Raw genomic sequence first — 23,075 nt, 5'->3', positions numbered from 1 at the left:
TCAAGTGCAACACTTTACATTAGTTGTTAAATCATACAAGAAACGTGCTGAGTGCAAATTTATGTTATGTGTTTTTGACGTGTAAAGGTGGAGCTAAAAGCATGCTGCATGAGATCCTTTCCTAAAGAGAGCCTCTTAGCTCTTATTTCATCCACCACCCAACCCACAGAAAAAGAGGAATATGTCCTGTGCCTCCCCTCCTGTCTTCACATGGTCTGCATTGCCATGCTCTGTGCAACTTATAGTCGGTCCTTTAGAAAGGTGCCTTGCACCAGAATTCAAGGAGCAGGCTTCTCACCTCTGGTCATGAAAGACTGCAGAGTTGATGGAACAATGTTGAGTAGTCATCAGAATATTTGTTTTTGTGCAGCTTGTGCTATCTGTGAAGGAAGTGGTGCAATTCGAGTCACCCGGGTCACTTACGACCACCTATATGCCTTCCCAATAAATAAAGAGTCAGTCACACAGTAGAGAATACAAACCAGTCAGTTTATTGCAGCGTAGCCCAGTCTGACCAGTCTCCTGGGATGACTGCCGAGGGGTCTGATCTCCCTCCACGTGGTAACACCAATTATACAATTCCAAATCCTCTAGAATCCCGCCCAAACCGGAATTTTCCAGCTCATGCCATGGTGAACAAAGAAGGCACATAAGATGGGCAGTGCCACTGGGCAGGGAACATGTTTCTCAGTCCCAAGGCCGCTCAGTAGCTCTCTACCATGTAAAGCTGTGAGAACGAGTGTATCTAATGGTAAAGGTATGCAACGATGAATAGTACATTCATTAGTATAGCAAAGCTTCAACCTTGAAAAGTACAAGCCAGAGGAGCAGGGCAGCCTTCTTGCAGAGGCGAGCATTTCAGAGACAGACACTCAATTTGTTACGAAACAACATGGCGTCAATAAAGATGGCGCCGTGCATGCTAACTTTATGAGAACAGGGGTTTGAACATAGCAAATAGGGCATTTTAATCATGCTCATTACAGAAATAACATTTCAAATCTAACATCTGTTTGAGATAGTATCGCTCAGGAAGTCTGTGATGCTAGATTTGCATGTTTTGTATTAGCAAAGACCCTTTGATTCTAGTAAAATTATACATATCGTATACTTACCTACCTATAATTATGGGTTTTTAGATAGCCCTCTTCGTTCATTGGCCTGTTATTGTGTCATTCACATTTTTAGTCCGCTCACTACAGCACACACGCGCCGGGCAGTGGGGCAAACCATTTCACTATTGGCCAACTTTACTGCGAGTGATTACATTCTGCTCTTTCTGTTCCCTTCACTGCCACGGATTACTATGGTAGTATGTGCTTTTTGAAATTAAAAAAACTATTTTTGCATTCAGATACTTTTTTGTAAGGTCTGGTGTTAACCAAGACCACCTGATTTTTCAGAAATTATATTTATAATATATATTATAGGAACTTTCAGCCAGCCCTCTTCATTTATCGGTCTATTGTCTCGTTCATATTTTTCTCCTTCCTTCTACAGCATGCAATATGGAGTATAGAGTTATCCCACTACAGCCACTGGCTGACTTCACTGTAAGTGACAGCATTCTGCTCTTTCACAAGATTCACAGGTAGCAGTACATCCACTCAGAAAGTAGTTCTCTTCTGTATCAGGAACTGTTATGCCATATATATATATATATATATATATATATATATATATATATATATATATATATATATATATATATATATATATATTCTACTGGCGGTCGCCAGTAGATAGTTATAGTTAGGACCGTGTTTCCATAGGAAATCCGCAACATTCTATTTGGAATAACTTTGGCGCCGGTTGACGAATCCTCGCGAAATTTTCAAAATAGGTGGGGCGCTCCGCTCCGCTCCTACCCAGAAAGTCTCGGGGGGATTCGTCAAGCGGGGGCTGAGAAAAAAGGGGGGTCCCAAAACGCGTTTTCCCCATGCAATTTTCCATAGGGACCTTTAGTCCAAGGTACAGCCCGAACGGCTGAACAGAATTACTTGAAATTTGGCAGAGAGGTAGTCCTCAGCTCAGGGATGTGCCTTTTGCATATATGGAGTAAATCTGTTCAGTAGTTCCTGAGAAAATCAAAAGTAAAATCATATATATATGTGGGCGGAGCCTAACCACACATCTCATCCTGAGATCTGATTGGCTGTCAGCACTTCATGCAAGAAGTGTTGGCAGCCATCTTGGGACCAATATACAGGATAGCACCTCATTAAAAAGCATTGCAGTTAATAGAAGGTTTTAAGACTTTAGTTACATTGTAAATCATTTGTTGATGGTACCATACTCATTTTAGGAATTGTGGTATGTTCTAAGGTGATTTCACCATGTGAAAAAGCCTTCTGCTGTGATATCATGATTGAGAGAAAAATATTTTCTCACGCTTTTCCCACAGAGGTTTGGAAGGTGATCTATAAGCTAAACTGAGAGCTTATTTTCTGTTAATTCACATTATCTTTCTCAGTCATGTGAGAATGAAGTCTGACATTCTCAGTAAAACATGTACATCCAACAAGGGCAGAGACTGTCAGTTGATTCCTTTGTGTTCTACTGCAGCTTCTCAGAGTGTTCCAAAGAACAACTAGAGCGCTAACAGTCCTACTTATGATAAACGTATGGCACACCTGAAGCCATCTTGCTTGGATTAAAGTGGTAACTCTTAAAACATTTAATTTAAAAAGGAACAAAATGAGGGGGTTCATTTTTCCATAAAAAGTATGATTAGTGCTGCAGAAAGAAAATTTAGGGCACATTTTGAGTGACTTCTCAAATCCTCTTCTATTTCATTAAAAAATTCTGACATGCAGACTGAAACATGCACTTTCAATACCAGCAGCAGTTTTCCCTGGTGAGCAGTAGCTTTACTACAGTGATCTAATGAGCAAAAAGAGTGCTAACATTCTGAATTTATGGCAAATGTGTGACACATCTGAATGCCTTCTTGATGGAATCAAAGTAAAAAACTGAAAGTATTTCCTACTGAGGAGACTGCAGTAAATGAGGAAATTAGGAAACTTCATAACAAATAAGTCTCCCAAGATGGCCACCAGAGACAAAAGAGCCCAAATGTAGCCCAAATATCACCCAGATGTAGCCCAAGTATAGCCCAATGACAGAATGTCCCAGAGTGTTCTTAAAAACAACTAGAGCGCTTACTGTCTTCATTATGACAAAAGTATGGCACACCTGAAGCCATCTTGATTGGAATAAACTGGTAACACTTAAAACATTTAATTTAAAAAGGAACACAATGAGGGGGTTCATTTTGCCATAGAAATTATGATTAATGCTGAAGAAAGAAAATGAGGGCACATTTTGAGTGACTTCTCAAATCCTCTTCTATTTCATTAAAAAAGTCTGACATGCAGACTGAAACATGCACTTTTAATACCAGGAGCAGACTTCCATGGTGAACAGTAGTTTTACTACAGTGATCTAATGAGCAACTAGAGTGCTAACATTCAGAATTTATGGCAAATGTGTGACATATCTGAATACCTTCATGATGGAATCAAAGTAAAAAACTGAAAGCATTTCCTACTGAGGAGACTGCAGTACATGAGGAAATTAGGAAACTTCATAACAAATAAATCTCCCAAGATGGCCACCGGAGACAAAAGAGCCCAAATGTAGCCCAAAATCACCTAGATGTAGCCCAAATATAGCCCAATGACAGAAGTGTGCAAAACACTTATTATTTTGTGTTTTTGCAGTGTTATATAGTGCAGACTTGTCAGGTATTGGAGTGCTTTACATGAGCATTGGTTACATCACACAAGAACAAATTCATTTTGGTTGTAGACATGGGGAGACTAAGTGATTTGACCAGAATCACAGAATGTCGAGCTGAAGCAGAAACTCCAACCTGGTTCCCCAGTTGCAAAGTCTGCAGTTCTGGAAGTAACACCACATCCTCTCCCCTAAGTGCAACATTTAATCAAGTGGTCAACTGGATAAAAAAACATAAAGATAACAAATAATTTAAAAGTGCTTTGTCGCTATTTGAAAACTCAGAAAATATGTCCTTATTTTTGTCTTTTAGAGCACTAACCATAATTTTGATGCCAATAAGACCCTCTCATATATGTAATTTCTAAAGGAAATGCTCTAGGTATTACAGTTTTGATTACATCAAGATGACGTCAGGCGTTCCACACTTTTGTAATAAATATAGAATGTTAGCAATCTAGTTGTTCATTAGGATACTGTTGAGAGGCAGAGGCCAGGGGCACGGACTCTGAAAATTGAAGGCAGGTAGGAGGGTGCAAAGGCAACAATTTAACCACACTGAGCAGGCAGGAAGGGCCTTGGCAGCACAACAGACTATGGAGGGCAGTGGAAAGGGGGGCAGGGGCAACAAACCAACAATACAGGACTTGCAAGAGAGGCTGTGGCAATGTAATAGACCATTGTGGGCAGAAGGAAGAGGCAATGGTAGTACAACCATACATGCCAACAGACCCGATTCAGCCAGGAAACGTCCAATGTTTTTAAGCTCAAATGGGCTTTATTTGATCTGTCTACAATCTCCTCTTTTTCAATGTAACTCAAAGGGGAAAATCAATACCCCAGTTTTTTTTCAAAATCTCCCTCTTACCAAGTTCAAAATGTTCGCAAGTATGGTACATTGGATCATGGAAGGAAATGGGGTAGGGACATGGACTTGGATAACAGAGGACAGGAGGGACATGGAGAGGTGCACCAAACTGACCCTGCAGGGCAGGCATCAGGGTTTGCAGCAGCACAATACACCACACAGGGCATGCGGGACGGGAGTGCAGCACAACAATCCACAGAAAGCAAGAGGGACGGGACAGGACCATGCACATGGACAACAGAGAACAGAGGGGCAAGAGGCAATGGTAGCTAGCTGACCATAATGGACAGACAGGAGAGAAAGCTGCAGCATAACAGACCATAAAGGGTAGGAGGGACGGATCAGGGGCATTACAATGGAACAGACAAGCCAGGAGGGAGGGAGTAGGGGTCTGCACATGTAAACAGAGGGCTGGGGGCAAGGGGGCAGGGCAGGAGCAGCAAGATAGCCATGGAGGTCAGGCAGGATGGGCATTAGAAGCAAGCCACATCATGCAGAGCAACAGTGAGACTGTGATGGCATACACACAGACCATGGAGGGAAGGTGGGAGGGGGTCAGGGGCAGCTAACTGACCACACAGGGAAGGTGGGAGGGGCCATGGCAGCACAGAAGACCATGCATGGCAAGTGGGAGGGTTAGTGGCAGCACAATGGCTATGATGGGCAAGAAGGGGCATGCACAAAGGACGATGGAGGATAGAAGGGAGGGTCAGGACCTGTGCACAGACAAGAAAGTTCAGGGGAAGGAGCCTCACAACAGACCGCACGGGCAGGCAGGAGGAGCAGTTGCAGCACAACAGACCAGGGAGGGCAGAAGGGTGTGGCAGTACAATGGACCATGTAGGACAGGAGGAAGAGGATAGGGGCATGGCATGTGGACAGGCAGGGTGGAGGTGGCAGGGACAGGTTACAGTCATCTGACAATGCTAGGCAGGTGGGAGGGGAGTGGCATCTCAACAGAACACTCAGAGTAGATAGGAGTGGCAGGTCCATGGAACATGGTGGGCAAAAAGGATGGAGCAGGGACATGCACAAAGACATCGGAGGGCAGGGGGAAGGAGAATAGGGGCAGCAAGCTAAGCACAGAGTTTAAGCAGGAGGTCAATGATGGGGCATAGAATTGGGCAATGGAGGGCAGGAGGAGTGGACTGGTACATGATACTAAATTGAGGGCAGTGGCAGCACATCAGACCATGCATGGCAGGAGGGAGGAGGCTAGTCCATGGATTCACACAACAGAGGATAGGGAGGAGGGGGATGGGGCAGCAAACTAACTGTTCAGAGAAGGCGGGTATTAGGAACTTTATTGTTTTTAAAACGTGTGTCTGTGCGAACTACTTAAAATATGAACAAGTATGCAGCATAATCTCACTTTTATTCAGGAAGAAGAGGACGTTTGTGACTGTGACTCCGGGCTCACTTGGCAGAAACACCCCCTGACCCTCCACCCCCTATCGCAAAATGTAATGCCCGTGAAAAGGGTAGGTGAACACAGTGTTATATAGAACATAGTCCTGAGAGCACGATTGAAAATGAAAACTAGATATAGTGTATGGTATAAAATATGCACCAAAAAGTGTGATATAAGATGAACCGGGCGTGAAATATAATATGCAATACATTGTGCGCAATGACAGATTCATTGGAGAGCGCGAGATAGCACAGGCACTAGCGCGTGCTATGCGATATGGGCCTTGGAGTGTAATATGCACAGGGCAGTGTTGTGTAACCTAACTTGTCTCTAAAGTTGTAATATAAAATATGTGCTGGGAAGTGTAACATTGCATATGCACTGTGACAAAGATATGGATCTCAGATTGTAATATGTATGGCATAGCACTGTGCGTTATAACATAGGCATCGAGGAAGGCACGTTAGATGGGGCAATATAACCCGTGCAAAGACAAGTGTGGAATGACATATTCACGGGGTGGTGTTACAGTGCACATGGGCTAGAGAGTGTCATAGCATATGCACTAGCTAGTGGAATACAACACAGAGGTGTGTGGCACTCAGCAGGCAATGGTGGGTGTAACACAGCATTGGGCTATGCCAGGAGCGCGCTGTGACTCTCAAGTGATGTTCGTCCCCTTTCCAGAGAGTAAAATAAAAAGTATTACACATCCGGCAGTGGATGTTTTTTTTTCTATTAACCGTGAGGGGGGTTTCTTGCATAGTTTTGGTCGAATTTTTGTCGAATCCCCTTTGAATGGCTTGGTGTGCATGTGTATTAAATGTGCCCGTCAATAGCTACCCATGTTTGTATAAATAAACGACAAGGGTGTCTACCGGGATTAGGCACGGTAGGGCATCAGACATGTCAGAGCTTCACTAGTGGTGTAAATACATTCCACGTGGATTCATTGTATGCATAGTCGCCTTTTAATGCATATCACGCAAATCGTCATGGTGATAGGTACGTACGGTTTGTCCAGCATGTCCTAGGTGTGTCTATAAATATATATTTTTTAAAAATAATAGAAAACAGTAGCCGGCCCTGGGGACTGGGGTCAAAAAAATATAATTAGGAGACAGGCCCTGGGGGATGGGGTCATCAGGGCCAATAAATTAGAATAAGAAGGGGAACCACACAGCCCCCCTTCTTAAAAAATTAAAATAAATAAAAGACTGGCATCGCGCACTCTGCAAACGCGCCCCCTGGCGAGTTGTAAGTTGGGGAATTAATTCCTCTTCAATACTGAGGGTCCCTGAGGGCCAACTAGCCCAACAGGCATCTCCAGTATGCACCAGGGAGCTGCGCTGCAGACAGGTGTTCTGAGGCCAAGCCCCTTTTTACACCTCTCTGCAACGCAGCTCTGTGGCGCTTACTGGAGGTACCTAGTTGTCTAGTTTGACCCTAGGGACCCTTAGGATTCAAGGGGACTTAATCTCTCAACTTAGAACAGCCACAGGGCGCGTTTACACAGTGGTGAAGGGAGGGGACGGGGCCTGAGGTGACGTGTGCAAACACGCACTATGGCACGTTTTAAATTGGGGATATAATTTCCCTTCAATACTGAGGGCCCCTGGGGGCTAACTAGCCCACCAAGTGCTTCCAGTAAGCGTCATTGAGCTGCATTGCAGAGAGGTGGTCCAGGCCGTGCCACTTTTTACACCTCTCTGCAACGCAGCTCTGTGGCACTTACTGGAGGTACCTAGTGGGCTAGTTGGACCCTAGGGACCCTCAGGATTCAAATGAACTTAATCTCCCAACTAAAAACGGACACAGGGCGTGTTTACACAGTGGTGAAGGGAGGGGACGGGGCCTGAGTTAACGTGTGCAAAAACGCCCTGTGGCCTGTTTTAAGAGGTAGTTTTAATCCCCCTGCCCTATTATATACTAGGGGCTTACAGAGGAGGTCATGCGAATCACAGGGGGACCCCAACGCATAATGTTCCCTAGTGTATGTAGGTGTTTTCACTGTATTCTAAGTGTCTTTTAACAAAGCACTGGCTCTAGGACTGGTTAGTCAGACTCAGTTACCACCAGTATCCATCTGAAAAAGTTGAGGGTACAGGATGATTTTGCAACAAGGCTTCTTTCTGCTCTTCTTTTTGTTCTTTCTGCACGTTATCCTTCTTATCCTGCACTTTTCTTCGTTTTTGAGGACTTCTGTTGCTTCTTTCTGCACTTCTTTTTTTTCTTTCTGTGCATTTTTTCTTCTTTCTTCACATGTCCTATCTCTGTAGGCATAGTTAGAAATTAGCATTTAAAAAACCTTTGAAATTCACAGAAAAAAACCATAGGTTTCAGGCACGTTATAGTTAGGAATTAGCATTTAAAAAACCTCAGAAATTCACTGAAAAAAAAAACATAGGTTTCAGGGGTGTTATAGTTAACTGGACTTTTCAGTTGTACAAAACCATTGAAATTCCCCCGTTATAGTTAGTTCAGCTAACTATAACTCGCGCGCCCGCAATGCACTGCTGATGATGTCACATATTACATCAGTCATGACATGGTCAGTGACATCACTCATTACATCACTGATGACATCTCAAATGACATCACTGATGACATCACTGATGACATCATCCTTGTGATAGAGTGGCAGACCTCCTCTCACCCTAATATAACCTTTGATACACACATTCAAAAATAGAGACTAAAATTTTCAAAACAATGGACATCCCAATACCAGTTACAACAACCTCTTCAGTAATTCTAAGATCCACATACACATCCACTCATTCACCAACAGTCCTATACAGTCACTCATACATGTACTCACTCATCATATGTACTCATACACCTATACATCCTGTTACACAATGCCACTTATCCATAGACTTACTCACACACATAGTCACTCATGCTAATAAAGAATCAAACATACATTTACTTGCATATACAGTTATACACACACCACCACACTTACTTCTACGGAAACTTACACATACTTAGTCTTTTAAACAATCACTTATAGAAACACATACTTATTCATACAGGAACTCTTTCAATCTCTCACTCACACATATACTCACTTATATACACCAATAGTCACATATACTAGTTTAAAACATATGTAGTTACTCATAAAGACACTATTGAGACAGTCATTCACTCACTAACACACCCTTACACACACTCATCCACCCATACAGTCCTGCACACATGCTGTCTTCAACACATACAAACAGTGAGTCACTCATTCCTGCACCTATGCACTACGTAATACCCCCCACCGAACCATGCAGACACTCAGACTGATACTCAAAAAACCAACTAATAACCTATATAGACACCCATGTAGCTACTCACCAACCCATGCAGCCACTTATACACAAAGTGAGAGACTGATACAGATATTTACATATTTAAACATTACTCACTAAGCCATGTATTCACTATGATACACTTAATCAGTCAGTTACACAATCAATTTTTCAAAAACAAATCATCCATTTAGACTCTTATATACCCATTTATTCTTCCATCGACCTTGAGATATACATATATAAAACATATTTAATTTTCAGAAAAACACACATTCACTGGATGATGTCATCAGTGATGTCATTTGAGATGTCATCAGTGATGTCATGAGTGATGTCACTGACCATGTCATGAGTGATGTAATATGTGACGTCATCAGCAGTGCATTGCGGGCGCGCGAGTTATAGTTAGCTTAACTAACTATAACGGGCGAATTTCAATGGTTTTGTACAAGTGAAAAGTCCAGCTAACTATAACACCCCTGAAACCTATGGTTTTTTCAGTGAATTTCTGAGGTTTTTTAAATGCTAATTCCTAACTATAACGTGCCTGAAACCTATGTTTTTTTCTGTGAATATATATATATATATACATATATATACATATACATATATATATTCACTGAAAAAACCATGGGTTTCACACACGTTATAGTTAGGAATTAGCATTTAAAAAACCTTAGAAATTCAATGAAAAAACCAAAGGTTTCACACATGTTATAGTTAGCTGGACATTTCACTCGTAAAAAACCATTGAAATTCCCCCGTTATAGTTAGTTCAGCTAACTATAACTCGCGCGCCCGCAATGCACTACTGATGACGTCACATATTACATCACTCATGACATGGTCACTGACATCACTCATGACATCACTGATGACATCTCAAATGACATCACTGATGACATCACTGATGACATCATCCTTGTGATAGAGTGGCAGACCTCCTCTCCCCCTAATATAACCATTGAAACACACATTCAAAAATAGAAACTAAAATGTTCAAAATAATGAACATATCAATATCAGTTACAACAACCTATTCAGTAATTCTAAGAACCACATACACATACAGTAATTCACCAACAGTCCTCTACAGTCACTCATACATGTACTCACTCATCATATGTACTCATACACCTGTACATCCCGTTACACAATGCCACTCATCCATAGAGTAACTCACACACATAGTCACTCATGCTAATAAAGAATCAATCATCCATTTACTTGCATATACAGTTATACACACACCACCACACTTACTTCTACAGAAACTTACATATACTTACTCTTTTAAACAATCACTTATAGAAACACATACTTATTCATACAGGAACTCTTCCAATCTCTCACTCTCACATATACTCACTTATATACACCAATAGTCACATATACTAGTTTAAAACATATGTAGTTACTCATAAAGACACTATTGAGACAGTCATTCACTCACTAACACACCCATGCACACACTCATCCACCCATACAGTCCTGCACACATGCTGTATTCAACACATACAAACAGTGAGTCACTCATTCATGCACCTATGCACTAAGTAATACCCCCCACCGAACCATACAGAAGCTCAGACACTCATAGTGATAAAAAACCAACTAATAACCTATATAGACACTCATGTAGCTACTCACCAACCCATGCAGCCACTTATACACAAAGTAAGAAACTGATACAGATATTTAAATATTTAAAGATTACTCAGTAAGCCATGTATTCACTATGATACACTTAAACAGTCAGTTACACAAAAAAAATTCCAAAAAAAAGTATCCATTTAGACACTTATATACCCATTTATTCTTCCTTTGACCTTGAGATATACATAAATATAAAAAATATATAATTTTCATAAAAACACACAATCACTGGATGATGTCATCAGTGATGTCATCAGTGATGTCATTTGAGATGTCATCAGTGATGTCATGAGTGATGTCAGTGACCATGTCATGAGTGATGTAATATGTGACGTCATCAGTAGTGCATTGCGGGCGCGCGAGTTATAGTTAGCTGAACTAACTATAACGGGGGAATTTCAATGGTTTTTTACGAGTGAAATGTCCAGCTAACTATAACATGTGTGAAACCTTTGGTTTTTTCATTGAATTTCTAAGGTTTTTTAAATGCTAATTCCTAACTATAACGTGTGTGAAACCCATGGTTTTTTCAGTGAATTTCAAAGGTTTTTTAAATGCTAATTTCTAACTATGCCTACAGAGATAGGACATGTGAAGAAAGAAGAAAAAATGCACAGAAAGAAACAAAAGAAGTGCAGAAAGAAGCAACAGAAGTCCTCAAATACGAAGATAAGTGCAGGAAGAAGGATAACGTGCAGAAAGAACAAAAAGAAGAGCAGAAAGAAGCCTTGTTGCAAAATCATCCTGTACCCTCAACTTTTTCAGACGGATACTGGTGGTAACTGAGTCTGACTAACCAGTCCTAGAGCCAGTGCTATGTTAAAAGACACTTAGAATACAGTGAAAACACCTACATACACTAGGGAACATTATGCGTTGGGGTCCCCCTGTGATTAGCATGACCTCCTCTGTAAGCCCCTAGTGTATAATAGGGCATGGGGATTAAAACTACCTCTTAAAACAGGCCACAGGGCGTTTTTGCACACATTAACTCAGGCCCCGTCCCCTCCCTTCACCACTGTGTAAACACGCCCTGTGTCCATTTTTAGTTGGGAGATTAAGTTCATTTGAATCCTGAGGGTCCCTAGGGACCAACTAGCCCACTAGGTACCTCCAGTAAGTGCCACAGAGCTGCGTTGCAGAGAGGTGTAAAAAGTGGCACGGCCTGGACCACCTCTCTGCAATGCAGCTCAGTGGCGCTTACTGGAAGCACTTGGTGGGCTAGTTAGCCCCCAGGGGCCCTCAGTATTGAAGGGAAATTATATCCCCAATTTAAAACATGCCATAGTGCGTGTTTGCACACGTCACCTCAGGCCCCGTCCCCTCCCTTCACCACTGTGTAAACGCGCCCTGTGGCTGTTCTAAGTTGAGAGTCCCCCTGAATCCTAAGGGTCCCTAGGGTCAAACTAGACCACTAGGTACCTCCAGTAAGCGCCACAGAGCTGCGTTGCAGAGAGGTGTAAAAAGGGGCTTGGCCTCAGAACACCTGGCTGCAGCACAGCTCCCTGGCGCATACTGGAGATGCCTGTTGGGGGCGCGTTTGCAGAGTGCTGCACGGAGGGGGCATGGCCTCCGGCACGATGCCAGTCTTTTATTTATTTTAGTTTTTTAAGAAGGGGGGCTGTTTGGTTCCCCTTCTTATTCTAATTTATTGGCCCTGATGACCCCATCCCCCAGGGCCAGTCTCCTAATTATATTTTTTTGACCCCAATCCCCAGGGCCGGCCACTGTTTTTTATTATTTTAAAAAAATATATATTTATAGACACACCTAGGACATGCTGGACAAACCGTACGTACCTATCACCATGACGATTTGCGTGATATTCATTAAAAGGCGACTATGCATGCAATGAATCCACGTGGAATGTATTTACACCACTAGTGAAGCTCTGACATGTCTGATGCCCTACCGTGCCTAATCCTGGTAGACACCCTTGTCGTTTATTTATACAAACATGGGTAGCTATTGACGGGCACATTTAATACACATGCACACCAAGCCATTCAAAGGGGATTCGACAAAAATTCGACCAAAACTAATAAAACACACATCCACTGCCGGATGTGTAATACTTTTTATTTTACTCTCTGGAAAGGGGACGAACATCACTTGAGAGTCACAGCGTGCTCCTGACAGAGCCCAATGCTGTGTTACACCCACCATTGCCTGCCGAGTGCCACACACCTCTGTGTTGTATTCCACTAGCTAGTGCATATGCTATGACACTCTCTAGCCCATGTGCACTGTAACACCACCCCGTGAATATGTCATGCCACACTTGTCTTCGCACGGGTTATATTGCCCCATCTAACGTGCCTTTCTCGATGCCTATGTTATAACGCACAGTGCTATGCCATACATATTACAATCTGGGATCCATATATTTGTCACAGTGCATATGCAACGTTACACTCCCCAGCACATATTTTATATTACAACTTTAGAGACTAGTTAGGTTACACAACACTGCCCTGTGCATATTACACTCCAAGGCGCATATCGCATAGCACGCGCTAGTGCCTGTGCTATCTCGCGCTCTCCAATGAATCTGTCATTGCGCACAATGTATTGCAAATTATATTTCACGCCCGGTTCATCTTATATCACACTTTTTGGTGCATAGTTTATACCATACACTATATCTAGTTTTCATTTTCAATCGTGCTCTCAGGACTATGTTCTATATAACACTGTGTTCACCTACCCTTTTCACGGGCATTACATTTTGCGATAGGGGGTGGAGGGTCAGGGGGTGTTTCTGCCAAGTGAGCCCGGAGTCACAGTCACAAACGTCCTCTTCTTCCTGAATAAAAGTGAGATTATGCTGCATACTTGTTCATATTTTAAGTAGTTCGCACAGACACAATGTTTTAAAAACAATAAAGTTCCTAATACCCGCCTTCTCTGAACAGTTAGCTTGCTGCCCCATCCCCTTCCTCCCTATCCTCTGTTGTGTGAATCCATGGACTAGCCTCCTCCCTCCTGCCATGCATGGTCTGATGTGCTGCCACTGCCCTCAATTTAGTATGATGTACCAGTCCAGTCCTCCTGCCCTCCATTGCCCAATTCTATGCCCCATCATTGACCTCCTGCTTAAACTCTGTGCTTAGCTTGCTGCCCCTATTCTCCTTCCCCCTGCCCTCCGATGTCTTTGTGCATGCCCCTGCTCCATCCTTTTTGCCCACCATGTCCCATGGACCTGCCACTCCTATCTACTCTGAGTGTTCTGTTGAGCTGCCACTCCCCTCCCACCTGCCTAGCATTGTCAGATGACTGTAACCTGTCCCTGCCACCTCCACCCTGCCTGTCCACATGCCATGCCCCTATCCTCTTCCTCCTGTCCTACATGGTCCATTGTACTGCCACACCCTTCTGCCCTCCCTGGTCTGTTGTGCTGCAACTGCTCCTCCTGCCTGCCCCGTGTGGTCTGTTGTGAGGTCCCTTCCCCTGAACTTTCTTGTCTGTGCACAGGTCCTGACCCTCCCTTCTATCCTCCATTGTCCTTTGTGCATGCCCCTCCACCCTCCTTCTTGCCCATCATAGCCATTGTGCTGCCACTAACCCTCCCACTTGCCATGCATGGTCTTCTGTGCTGCCATGGCCCCTCCCACCTTCCCTGTGTGGTCAGTTAGCTGCCCCTGACCCCCTCCCACCTTCCCTCCATGGTCTGTGTGTATGCCATCACAGTCTCACTGTTGCTCTTCATGGTGTGTCTTGCTTCTAGTGCCCATCCTGCCTGACCTCCATGGCTATCTTGCTGCTCCTGCCCTGCCCCCTTGCCCCCAGCCCTACTCCCTCCCTCCTGGCTTGTCTGTTCCATTGTAATGCCCCTGATCCGTCCCTCCTGCCCTTTATGGTCTGTTATGCTGCAGCTTTCTCTCCTGTCTGTCCATTATGGTCAGCTAGCTACCATTGCCTCTTGCCCCTCTGTTCTCTGTTGTCCATGTGCATGGTCCTGTCCCCTCCCTCTTGCTTTCTATGGATTGTTGTGCTGCACTCCCGTCCTGCATACCCTGTGTGGTGTATTGTGCTGCTGCAAACCCTGATGCCTGCCCTGCAGGGTCAGTTTGGTGCACCTCTCCATGTCCCTCCTGTCCTCTGTTATCCAAGTCCATGTCCCTATCCCATTTCCTTCCATGATCCAATGTACCATACTTGCGAACATTTTGAACTTGGTAAGAGGGAGATTTTGAAAAAAAACTGGGGTATTGATTTTCCCCTTTGAGTTACATTGAAAAAGAGGATATTGTAGACAGGAGACAGATCAAATAAAGCCCATTTGAGCTTAAAAACATTGGACGTTTCCTGGCTGAATCGGGTCTGTTGGCATGTATGGTTGTACTACCATTGCCTCTTCCTTCTGCCCACAATGGTCTATTATATTGCCACAGCCTTGAAGGAGGGTAGATTTTGTATCACAGGGGCCCCCTGGCCCGTTCTGTCCACACCTGAAGTATGAGACCCTTGTCCTTGCCCTGCCAGCTGCATTTGTAGGCCGTATTAAATTGACCAGCGGGTCCTGTATTGCTATATAATTATCCTGAGACATCCTTACCACTCAGCCAGCATAAAACCCCTGTGTAGGCCCTTCTGTTCAATATGTAGGCCTCTTTGTTAAATTGACCATAGCTCTGCAATTTTAGTGTATAGCAGTCTGAAGGCAGGTCTGCGAGGCCTTCTGATCCAAACTAGTAGCCCCCACCCTACCCGAGTGCTCCGTGCTCGGTATCAAAGTTCAACATCCCCCTGAAGCTGTCGACATACAGTAGGCTGCATCCTGGACTGGTACTTGCTTCCTGGGCAGGTTTCCCGCTTTTAAGGAAGTGGCAACCGCAGAGCGTCAAGTTAGGAGAACTGAGGAGATTTTATACATGAATATATTGAATTCCCGTACAATACCCATTATTTTCTGCTTGCTCTATGGAACTTACGATAAGCGATTGGCCTGAGAGACTGACCTTTTCACCCAGTCCATTGTCAGCATTAAGTGGGTAAATGACGAAATGTCTGGTAAAATCTGCAGTCGAAGCTTTTGGGTAGCATACGTAGGTAGATGTAGCGTGCAAAGGAGCCCACAAAATGATATAAAAAGGGAGCACCCACAGATATCGACGGACTACCTCGCCGTCTGTATGTAGGTTAACAGGCAGTGCAGGTTTTCCCCAAGAGCTGGGAGCTCTTGTCTTCCTTTGCTTAAAATGTCTTGCTCTGCTTTGCTTGAAGTATCTTATTCTATTTTACCTATATGAAATGTCATGTTATGTTTAACCATTGTTCTCTTTACTTTTGCATTTAAAAGATTTTGTATTGTAATTGCAGGAATGCTTGCTCTAAGAGTAAACGTGAGTGTTCCTAGGTAACATTTTCCTTGGTGTAACTTGTTTCTCATGATGCATTTATAGATGTGTTTTCTCTCTCTCTCTGTCAGTACATTAATTGAGATACAGAGAATATTATGACAGCTGTATGATTATCTGGATTCTGTTTTTTGTACTTTATGTCTCTATTCTGCGGTTTCTTTGAAGTTGCATCTTCTCATTAAACTGCCATTGTATTCTGCCTCCAATTCCATGTCTCATATGTCTGTTTTCTTCATTTTTGGAGCAAGCGTTCCTAGGCACCCCGGCTCAAATTAAGGTGCCCCTTTTGTCCCTGACTCACTCTCCTGCTCAGTTCTGTGGTGGCTCCCGGGGATCTGGGGACCGCCCCTAGCTTCCTTGACCCGTAATAGATCTTCCCTCCAACAGCCTCTCTTGCAAGTCCTGTATTGTTGGTTTGTTGCCCCTGCCCCCCTTTCCACTGCCCTCCATAGTCTGTTGTGCTTCCACGGCCCTTCCTGCCTGCTCAGTGTGGTTAAATTGTTGCCTTTGCACCCTCCTACCTGCCTTCAATTTTCAGAGTCCGTGCCCCTGGCCTCTGCCTCTCAACAGTATCCTAATGAACAACTAGATTGCTAACATTCTATATTTATTACAAAAGTGTGGAACGCCTGACATCATCTTGATGTAATCAAAACTGTAATACCTAGAGCATTTCCTTTAGAAATTACATATATGAGAGGGTCTTATTGGCATCAAAATTATGGTTAGTGCTCTAAAAGACTAAAATAAGGACATATTTTCTGAGTTTTCAAATAGCGACAAAGCACTTTTAAATTATTTGTTATCTTTATGTTTTTTTATCCAGTTGACCACTTGATTAAATGTTGCACTTAGGGGAGAGGATGTGGTGTTACTTCCAGAACTGCAGACTTTGCAACTGGGGAACCAGGTTGAAGTTTCTGCTTCAGCTCGACATTCTGTGATTCTGGTCAAATCACTTAGTCTCCCCATGTCTACAACCAAAATGAATTTGTTCTTGTGTGATGTAACCAATGCTCATGTAAAGCACTCCAATACCTGACAAGTCTGCACTATATAACACTGCAAAAACACAAAATAATAAGTGTTTTGCACACTTCTGTCATTGGGCTATATTTGGGCTACATCTGGTTGATTTTGGGCTACATTTGGGCTCTTTTGTCTCCGGTGGCCATCTTGGGAGATTTATTTGTTATGAAGTTTCCTAATTTCCTCATGTACTGCAGTCTCCTCAGTAGGAAATGCTTTCAGTGTTTTACTTTGATTCCATCATGAAGGTATTCAGATATGTCACACATTTGCCATAAATTCTGAATGTTAGCACTCTAGTTGCTCATTAGATCACTGTAGTAAAACTACTCCACCATGGAAGTCTGCTCCTGGTATTAAAAGTGCATGTTTCAGTCTGCATGTCAGAATTTTTTAATGAAATAGAAGAGGATTTGAGAAGTCACTCAAAATGTGCCCTCATTTTCTTTCTTCAGTATTAATCATAATTTCTATGGCAAAATGAACCTCCTCATTGTGTTCCTTTTTAAATTAAATGTTTTAAGTGTTACCAGTTTATTCCAATCAAGATGGCTTCAGGTGTGCCATACTTTTGTCATAATGAAGACAGTAAGCGCTCTAGTTGTTTTTAAGAACATTCTGGGACATTCTGTCATTGGGCTATACTTGGGCTACATCTGGGTGATATTTGGGCTACATTTGGGCTCTTTTGTCTCTGGTGGCCATCTTGGGAGACTTATTTGTTATGAAGTTTCCTAATTTCCTCATTTACTGCAGTCTCCTCAGTAGGAAATACTTTCAGTTTTTTACTTTGATTCCATCAAGAAGGCATTCAGATGTGTCACACATTTGCCATAAATTCAGAATGTTAGCACTCTTTTTGCTCATTAGATCACTGTAGTAAAGCTACTGCTCACCAGGGAAAACTGCTGCTGGTATTGAAAGTGCATGTTTCAGTCTGCATGTCAGAATTTTTTAATGAAATAGAAGAGGATTTGAGAAGTCACTCAAAATGTGCCCTAATTTTTCTTTCTGCAGCACTAATCATACTTTTTATGGAAAAATGAACCCCCTCATTTTGTTCCTTTTTAAATTAAATGTTTTAAGAGTTACCACTTTAATCCAAGCAAGATGGCTTCAGGTGTGCCATACGTTTATCATAAGTAGGACTGTTAGCGCTCTAGTAGTTCTTTGGAACACTCTGGGAAGCTGCAGTAGAACACAAAGGAATCAACTGACAGTCTCTGCCCTTGTTGGATGTACATGTTTTACTGAGAATATCAGACTTCATTCTCACATGACTGAGAAAGATAATGTGAATTTACAGAAAATAAGCTCTCAGTTTAGCCTATAGATCACCTTCCAAACCTCTGTGGTAAAAGCATGAGAAAATATTTTTCTCTCAATCATGATATCCCAGCAGAAGGCTTTTTCACATGGTGAAATCACCTTAGAACATACCACAATTCCTAAAATGAGTATGGTACCATCAACAAATGATATATAATGTAACTAAAGTCTTAAAACCTTCTATTAACTGCAATGCTTTTTAATGAGGTGCTATCATGTATATTTGTCCCAAGATGGCTGCCAACACTTCTTGGATGAAGTGCTGACAGCCAATCAGATCTCAGGATGAGATGTGTGGTTAGGCTCCGCCCACATATATATATGCTTTTAAATGCTATTTACTCAGGAAATACTGAACAGATTTACACCAGACCTGCAAAAGGCACTTCCTTGACCTTATGGCTACCTCTCTGCCAAATTTCTAGTAATTCTGTTCAGCCGTTCGGGCTGTAGCTCGTTCTAAAGGTCCTATGGAAAAATGCATGGGAAAAACGCGTTTTGGGACCCCCCTTTTATCTCAGCCCCTGCTTGACGAATCCCCCCGAGACTTTCAGGGTAGGAGCGGAGCGTAGCGCCCCACCTATTTTGAGAAATTCGCGAGGATTCATCGACCGGCGCCAAAGTTATTCAAAATAGAATGTTGCGGATTTCCTATGGAAAAGGGGTCCTAACTATAACTACCTACTGGCGACCGCCAGTAGGTAATATTATATATATATATATATATATATATATTGGAAAGAAGCAGTTTGTATATATATATATTTATATATACATATATAGTTATATATATATACAAGGATGCAGCAGCTCCCACAACAATAAAGGTTTACAAGAACGAATACCATGACAAAACAAAACAAAACAAAACAAGCACTGTCAAAAAAAAAAGGCTGGCTTGGGTTTACCAATGCATACTTGTATATTACAGAAGGCCGGGTAGGTCCCAAAACAATAACGTTTTACAAAAGCTATGACGAAAGAAAAATAAAATCAAAACAAGCATTGAGAAAGCCAAAAGCCATATAACCAACTCCAGACCTGTCGGATTTGCCAGTGCTTGATTTACTTTGCGTGCCAGAGTGAGTCCCAGCCTGAGCAGGAGGAGGGATGGAGTTCTGCTTTCCAGCAACACTGCCCTTCTGACTTAAGAAAGAAATATCTGGTCCTTCAAACCATAATGTACAACTAGTGTATGATTAACAGTACCTAGAACCCCAAAAAAACATTTCCTTGAAGTGTTGTTTCAGCATTGGCACTGCAGACAAGCCGTTCAGCAGCGTTGAATGTTGCCATAAGGTCAATCATAAACAAAAGCACTGCCCGACCAACATCCATGAACTCTAAAACACCAGTAAAATGTGTTTGAAATATTTAGTTACAGTAACTGTCTGCTAAGGAATTCCGTTGTTACTTTTCACACATCTCTCTACTGGAAAGGAGCCAATTAAACATTGAGCCTGTTGTCATCACCATCCCAGCCACAAGTGAGGACGGAGTCTTGTCAATGTCGGATACGTTGCGCCTAACACTGTATCCCAGCCATTTATACAGTTCATGATAAATACCTTAATGGATGCTGAAGGGAACTAGACTTTACGTTTTTTACTCCACACTCAAAATAGCAGTAGTGATTGAGCCTTTGTAGTCCAGTAGGTGGGAATAAACTACGAGGAAGCTGTTTTTTGGGTGAAGCACAGCATTGTTAATGTGGTTGCTTGTTGAAATGAATCACCGGGAAACCGCAGTAACAGACACAATTGCGGTTCTAAGCACCCTAAAGATGACTCACATGTGTAAAGTGAATATACGAGTGTGTGCCAGGAACTGGTGACTATGTCATTAGCAATCTGCAGATGTTCTTTGTACCTCTTTCTTTGCTTGTGTTAAGTATGTATGACTATCTCTGCGCCCACATTCGATCTTTTCAGTTTATGTGGAGCAGAGGTCTGTTTCCGTTGATGAGGTGTATGCAAATGTATGCATTTCCCTTATAGTTACTGCATTCATTTCTAATCAGGAGCAGATGTCCTGAGAATCAGCAATGAATAAGGGGAGGAATACACAAATTAAACTCCTCTGATTGATTATTTAGCATATCAACGATCTGTGTTTAATACTCAAGCCCAGTGAAGAAAATGTTTGGAATTTCCTCTTTTGCTTACAAGCTGCTGAATTATTTTGATAGCGTGAAACTGTTTCCCTCACGCGTTGTACAACCCGAGAGACAAATTTGAAAACAAAATGTTGATGTCAAGAACCGTTGGTGTTTTGTCAACACACTGTGCTTTAGGCCAACTGCTCTTACGGTAAGGACAGAGCTCATTGCACTAGCCGATGTTGAAATTTGTCAAAGAAGTAGGAAAGAACTTGATGTGTCAAACATATTATTATATATTGTATTGTATTCCCAGATCAAAGATAAACAAGGGTTTTAAGGGATTATTTGGTGTAATCCATTTCTGAAGATTAAGGTCACTGCCTCTGGTTACCACGCGTGATTTCGTGACACGTTTAGTGGAGGTCTGCATTTAAGTGCATTATGAAAATTAAAATTTGGCGACAAAAACTAGTGGCCTGTGAGTTTAACAGTTACTATGTAATTTAACCTCGAAAGGAAGATAATGACGCAGTTTTTATATTTTTTGTGTTAGATGGCAAATTCTTTTCTTTGCCTTTCGTTTACCTGCTTCTCTGGTAATCATAAATGTTTGTGTATTAATGGACATTTTATAATTTTGTAACATCACAAATCGCTTTTTATCTCCGCAGGAATGAATGCTGCTGTCCGTGCAGTTGTGCGCATGGGAATTTATGTAGAAGCCAAAGTGTACTTCATATATGAGGTGAGTTTTTGGGTTCGAAGTTGGTTGCATCCACGTTTGATTTCTATTTTACGTAATTTTTAAAGTAAGCTTAAAAATCTCGATGGTATTTTTAAACTTGTTTAAATGTATGTTCAACACACAAATTTGAAACCTTTTCACATGGTTTGTGTTGTTGTTGCTCTAAAATGCAATATATATTTTATAAAATGTGAATCATGATTTTAGGCTTCTCTCTTAGTTGCTTTCTGATGTGTATGTTCTTAATTTAAGAATTCAGTGCCTAACATGGTGTACTAACTATTATCTTAGAATTTCAGTTACACTAGAATGGAATATCAGTGAGGTCTCCTACTGAGAATGAGACGATTTGGGCTAAAGTAGTAAATTATTAACAGCACTCCCACAAAATATCGAGAGTTATCAAACAGCTGAAATACCCACTGCCAGACCACGATTGGGGAGAGGGGGATGTTAGGGCCACAGGGCAGAAACGTGCTTCTGAACCCCAAATGTAGTAGTTGATGTTGTTTCCCACCGGTGTCCTGGACTCTGAAAACTTGACCAAGTACAACCCTTTCTGCTGATTTGACTCTTTGAGTAGTGCGAGCAAGCAGGCACAAGCGTCACAGGGCGTAGTGTTGGGGGCAAGAGATCAGACTCCAACTATCACCCAACAGACTAAATATGGTATTATCAACCCAGTGCTTGTCTTTATGGAAAATAAAGTGCTTTTAATCTCAAAGTAAAGTCAATAGCGCACAGTTTAATGGAAATTAATACAAGGTTTCAGAATGCTGCTTTCTATAGCGAGGTGCTGCTTTCCTGGTAACAGCCCTCTTTTCTTGCTAAAGCCAATATTCTTGATATCACTGTCTCTGTCTTTCTAAGATTCTAGGTGAGATTAGTCCCAAGGACAGCTCGTTTAAAGGTTCTCAATGGTTTCAATAGGCAGCTTAGTTCAACAGATTATTCCTTTATCACTAAAATAATTATCTGTAGCAAGGCGGGTGAAGTGGCCCACATGTCTTCGTCCTCTTGTATCCTGTTAGGCTAAGCCCACAGTCTACCAGCAAGAATGCTTTCAACAGTCTTGGTGCGCATTGAATGCAGCCACACCATCCCTATTTTACAGCTTGGATTCTTTGATACAGGTCCACAGCCTTTCTGGGTGGCATCAGAAGACAGATCGAGGAGGCACGTCTTTGTGAATGTGACCACCTCAGCAGTAATGGTGGTCGAAGTAGACTTCTGGCAGACACTCAGCAGAGATAGTTGTGGCCTTCAGGCTGAATCTTTTGAGGGTGATTTCATGACACTAACAGTTCCTGGTCATGCTGACTCTTCGCTCATTGATGACACAATTATTTACACTTCATTAGCGATGCCAGCAACTGAAGATCAAACCTGTGGCCGGCTGCATGGTGATATCTTTCTGGCATAAACGTGACACAGTTCACTTCATCAACTGCACACGGAGGTCTGGGAGACTGATATTCAGCACAGGGCCACTTCTGGCACCCTGGCCTGGAGCATCAGCTTTTTCTG

At 42.4% G+C, this 23,075-nt stretch overlaps 1 protein-coding gene across 4 annotated transcripts in view; it reads left to right on the top strand.

Annotated features, from left to right (window-relative positions):
- PFKP (phosphofructokinase, platelet) overlaps nucleotides 1-23,075 on the top strand; it is a 299,364-nt gene that overhangs the window by 40,321 nt on the left and 235,968 nt on the right. For all 4 annotated transcript variants that reach the window (XM_085631901.1, XM_085631900.1, XM_085631899.1 and 1 more), the window contains exon 2: nucleotides 21,475-21,548. In XM_085631901.1, coding sequence (XP_085488027.1) covers nucleotides 21,475-21,548 — 74 coding nt within the window. The remainder of the gene's footprint in view (nucleotides 1-21,474; nucleotides 21,549-23,075) is intronic.

Source organism: Triturus cristatus, chromosome 10 (assembly GCF_964204655.1).
Source record: "Triturus cristatus chromosome 10, aTriCri1.1, whole genome shotgun sequence".
Lineage (NCBI taxonomy): Eukaryota > Metazoa > Chordata > Amphibia > Caudata > Salamandridae > Triturus > Triturus cristatus.
The sequence above is the reverse complement of the archived record's forward strand: the minus strand, read 5'-3'. Positions and strand labels throughout refer to the sequence as shown.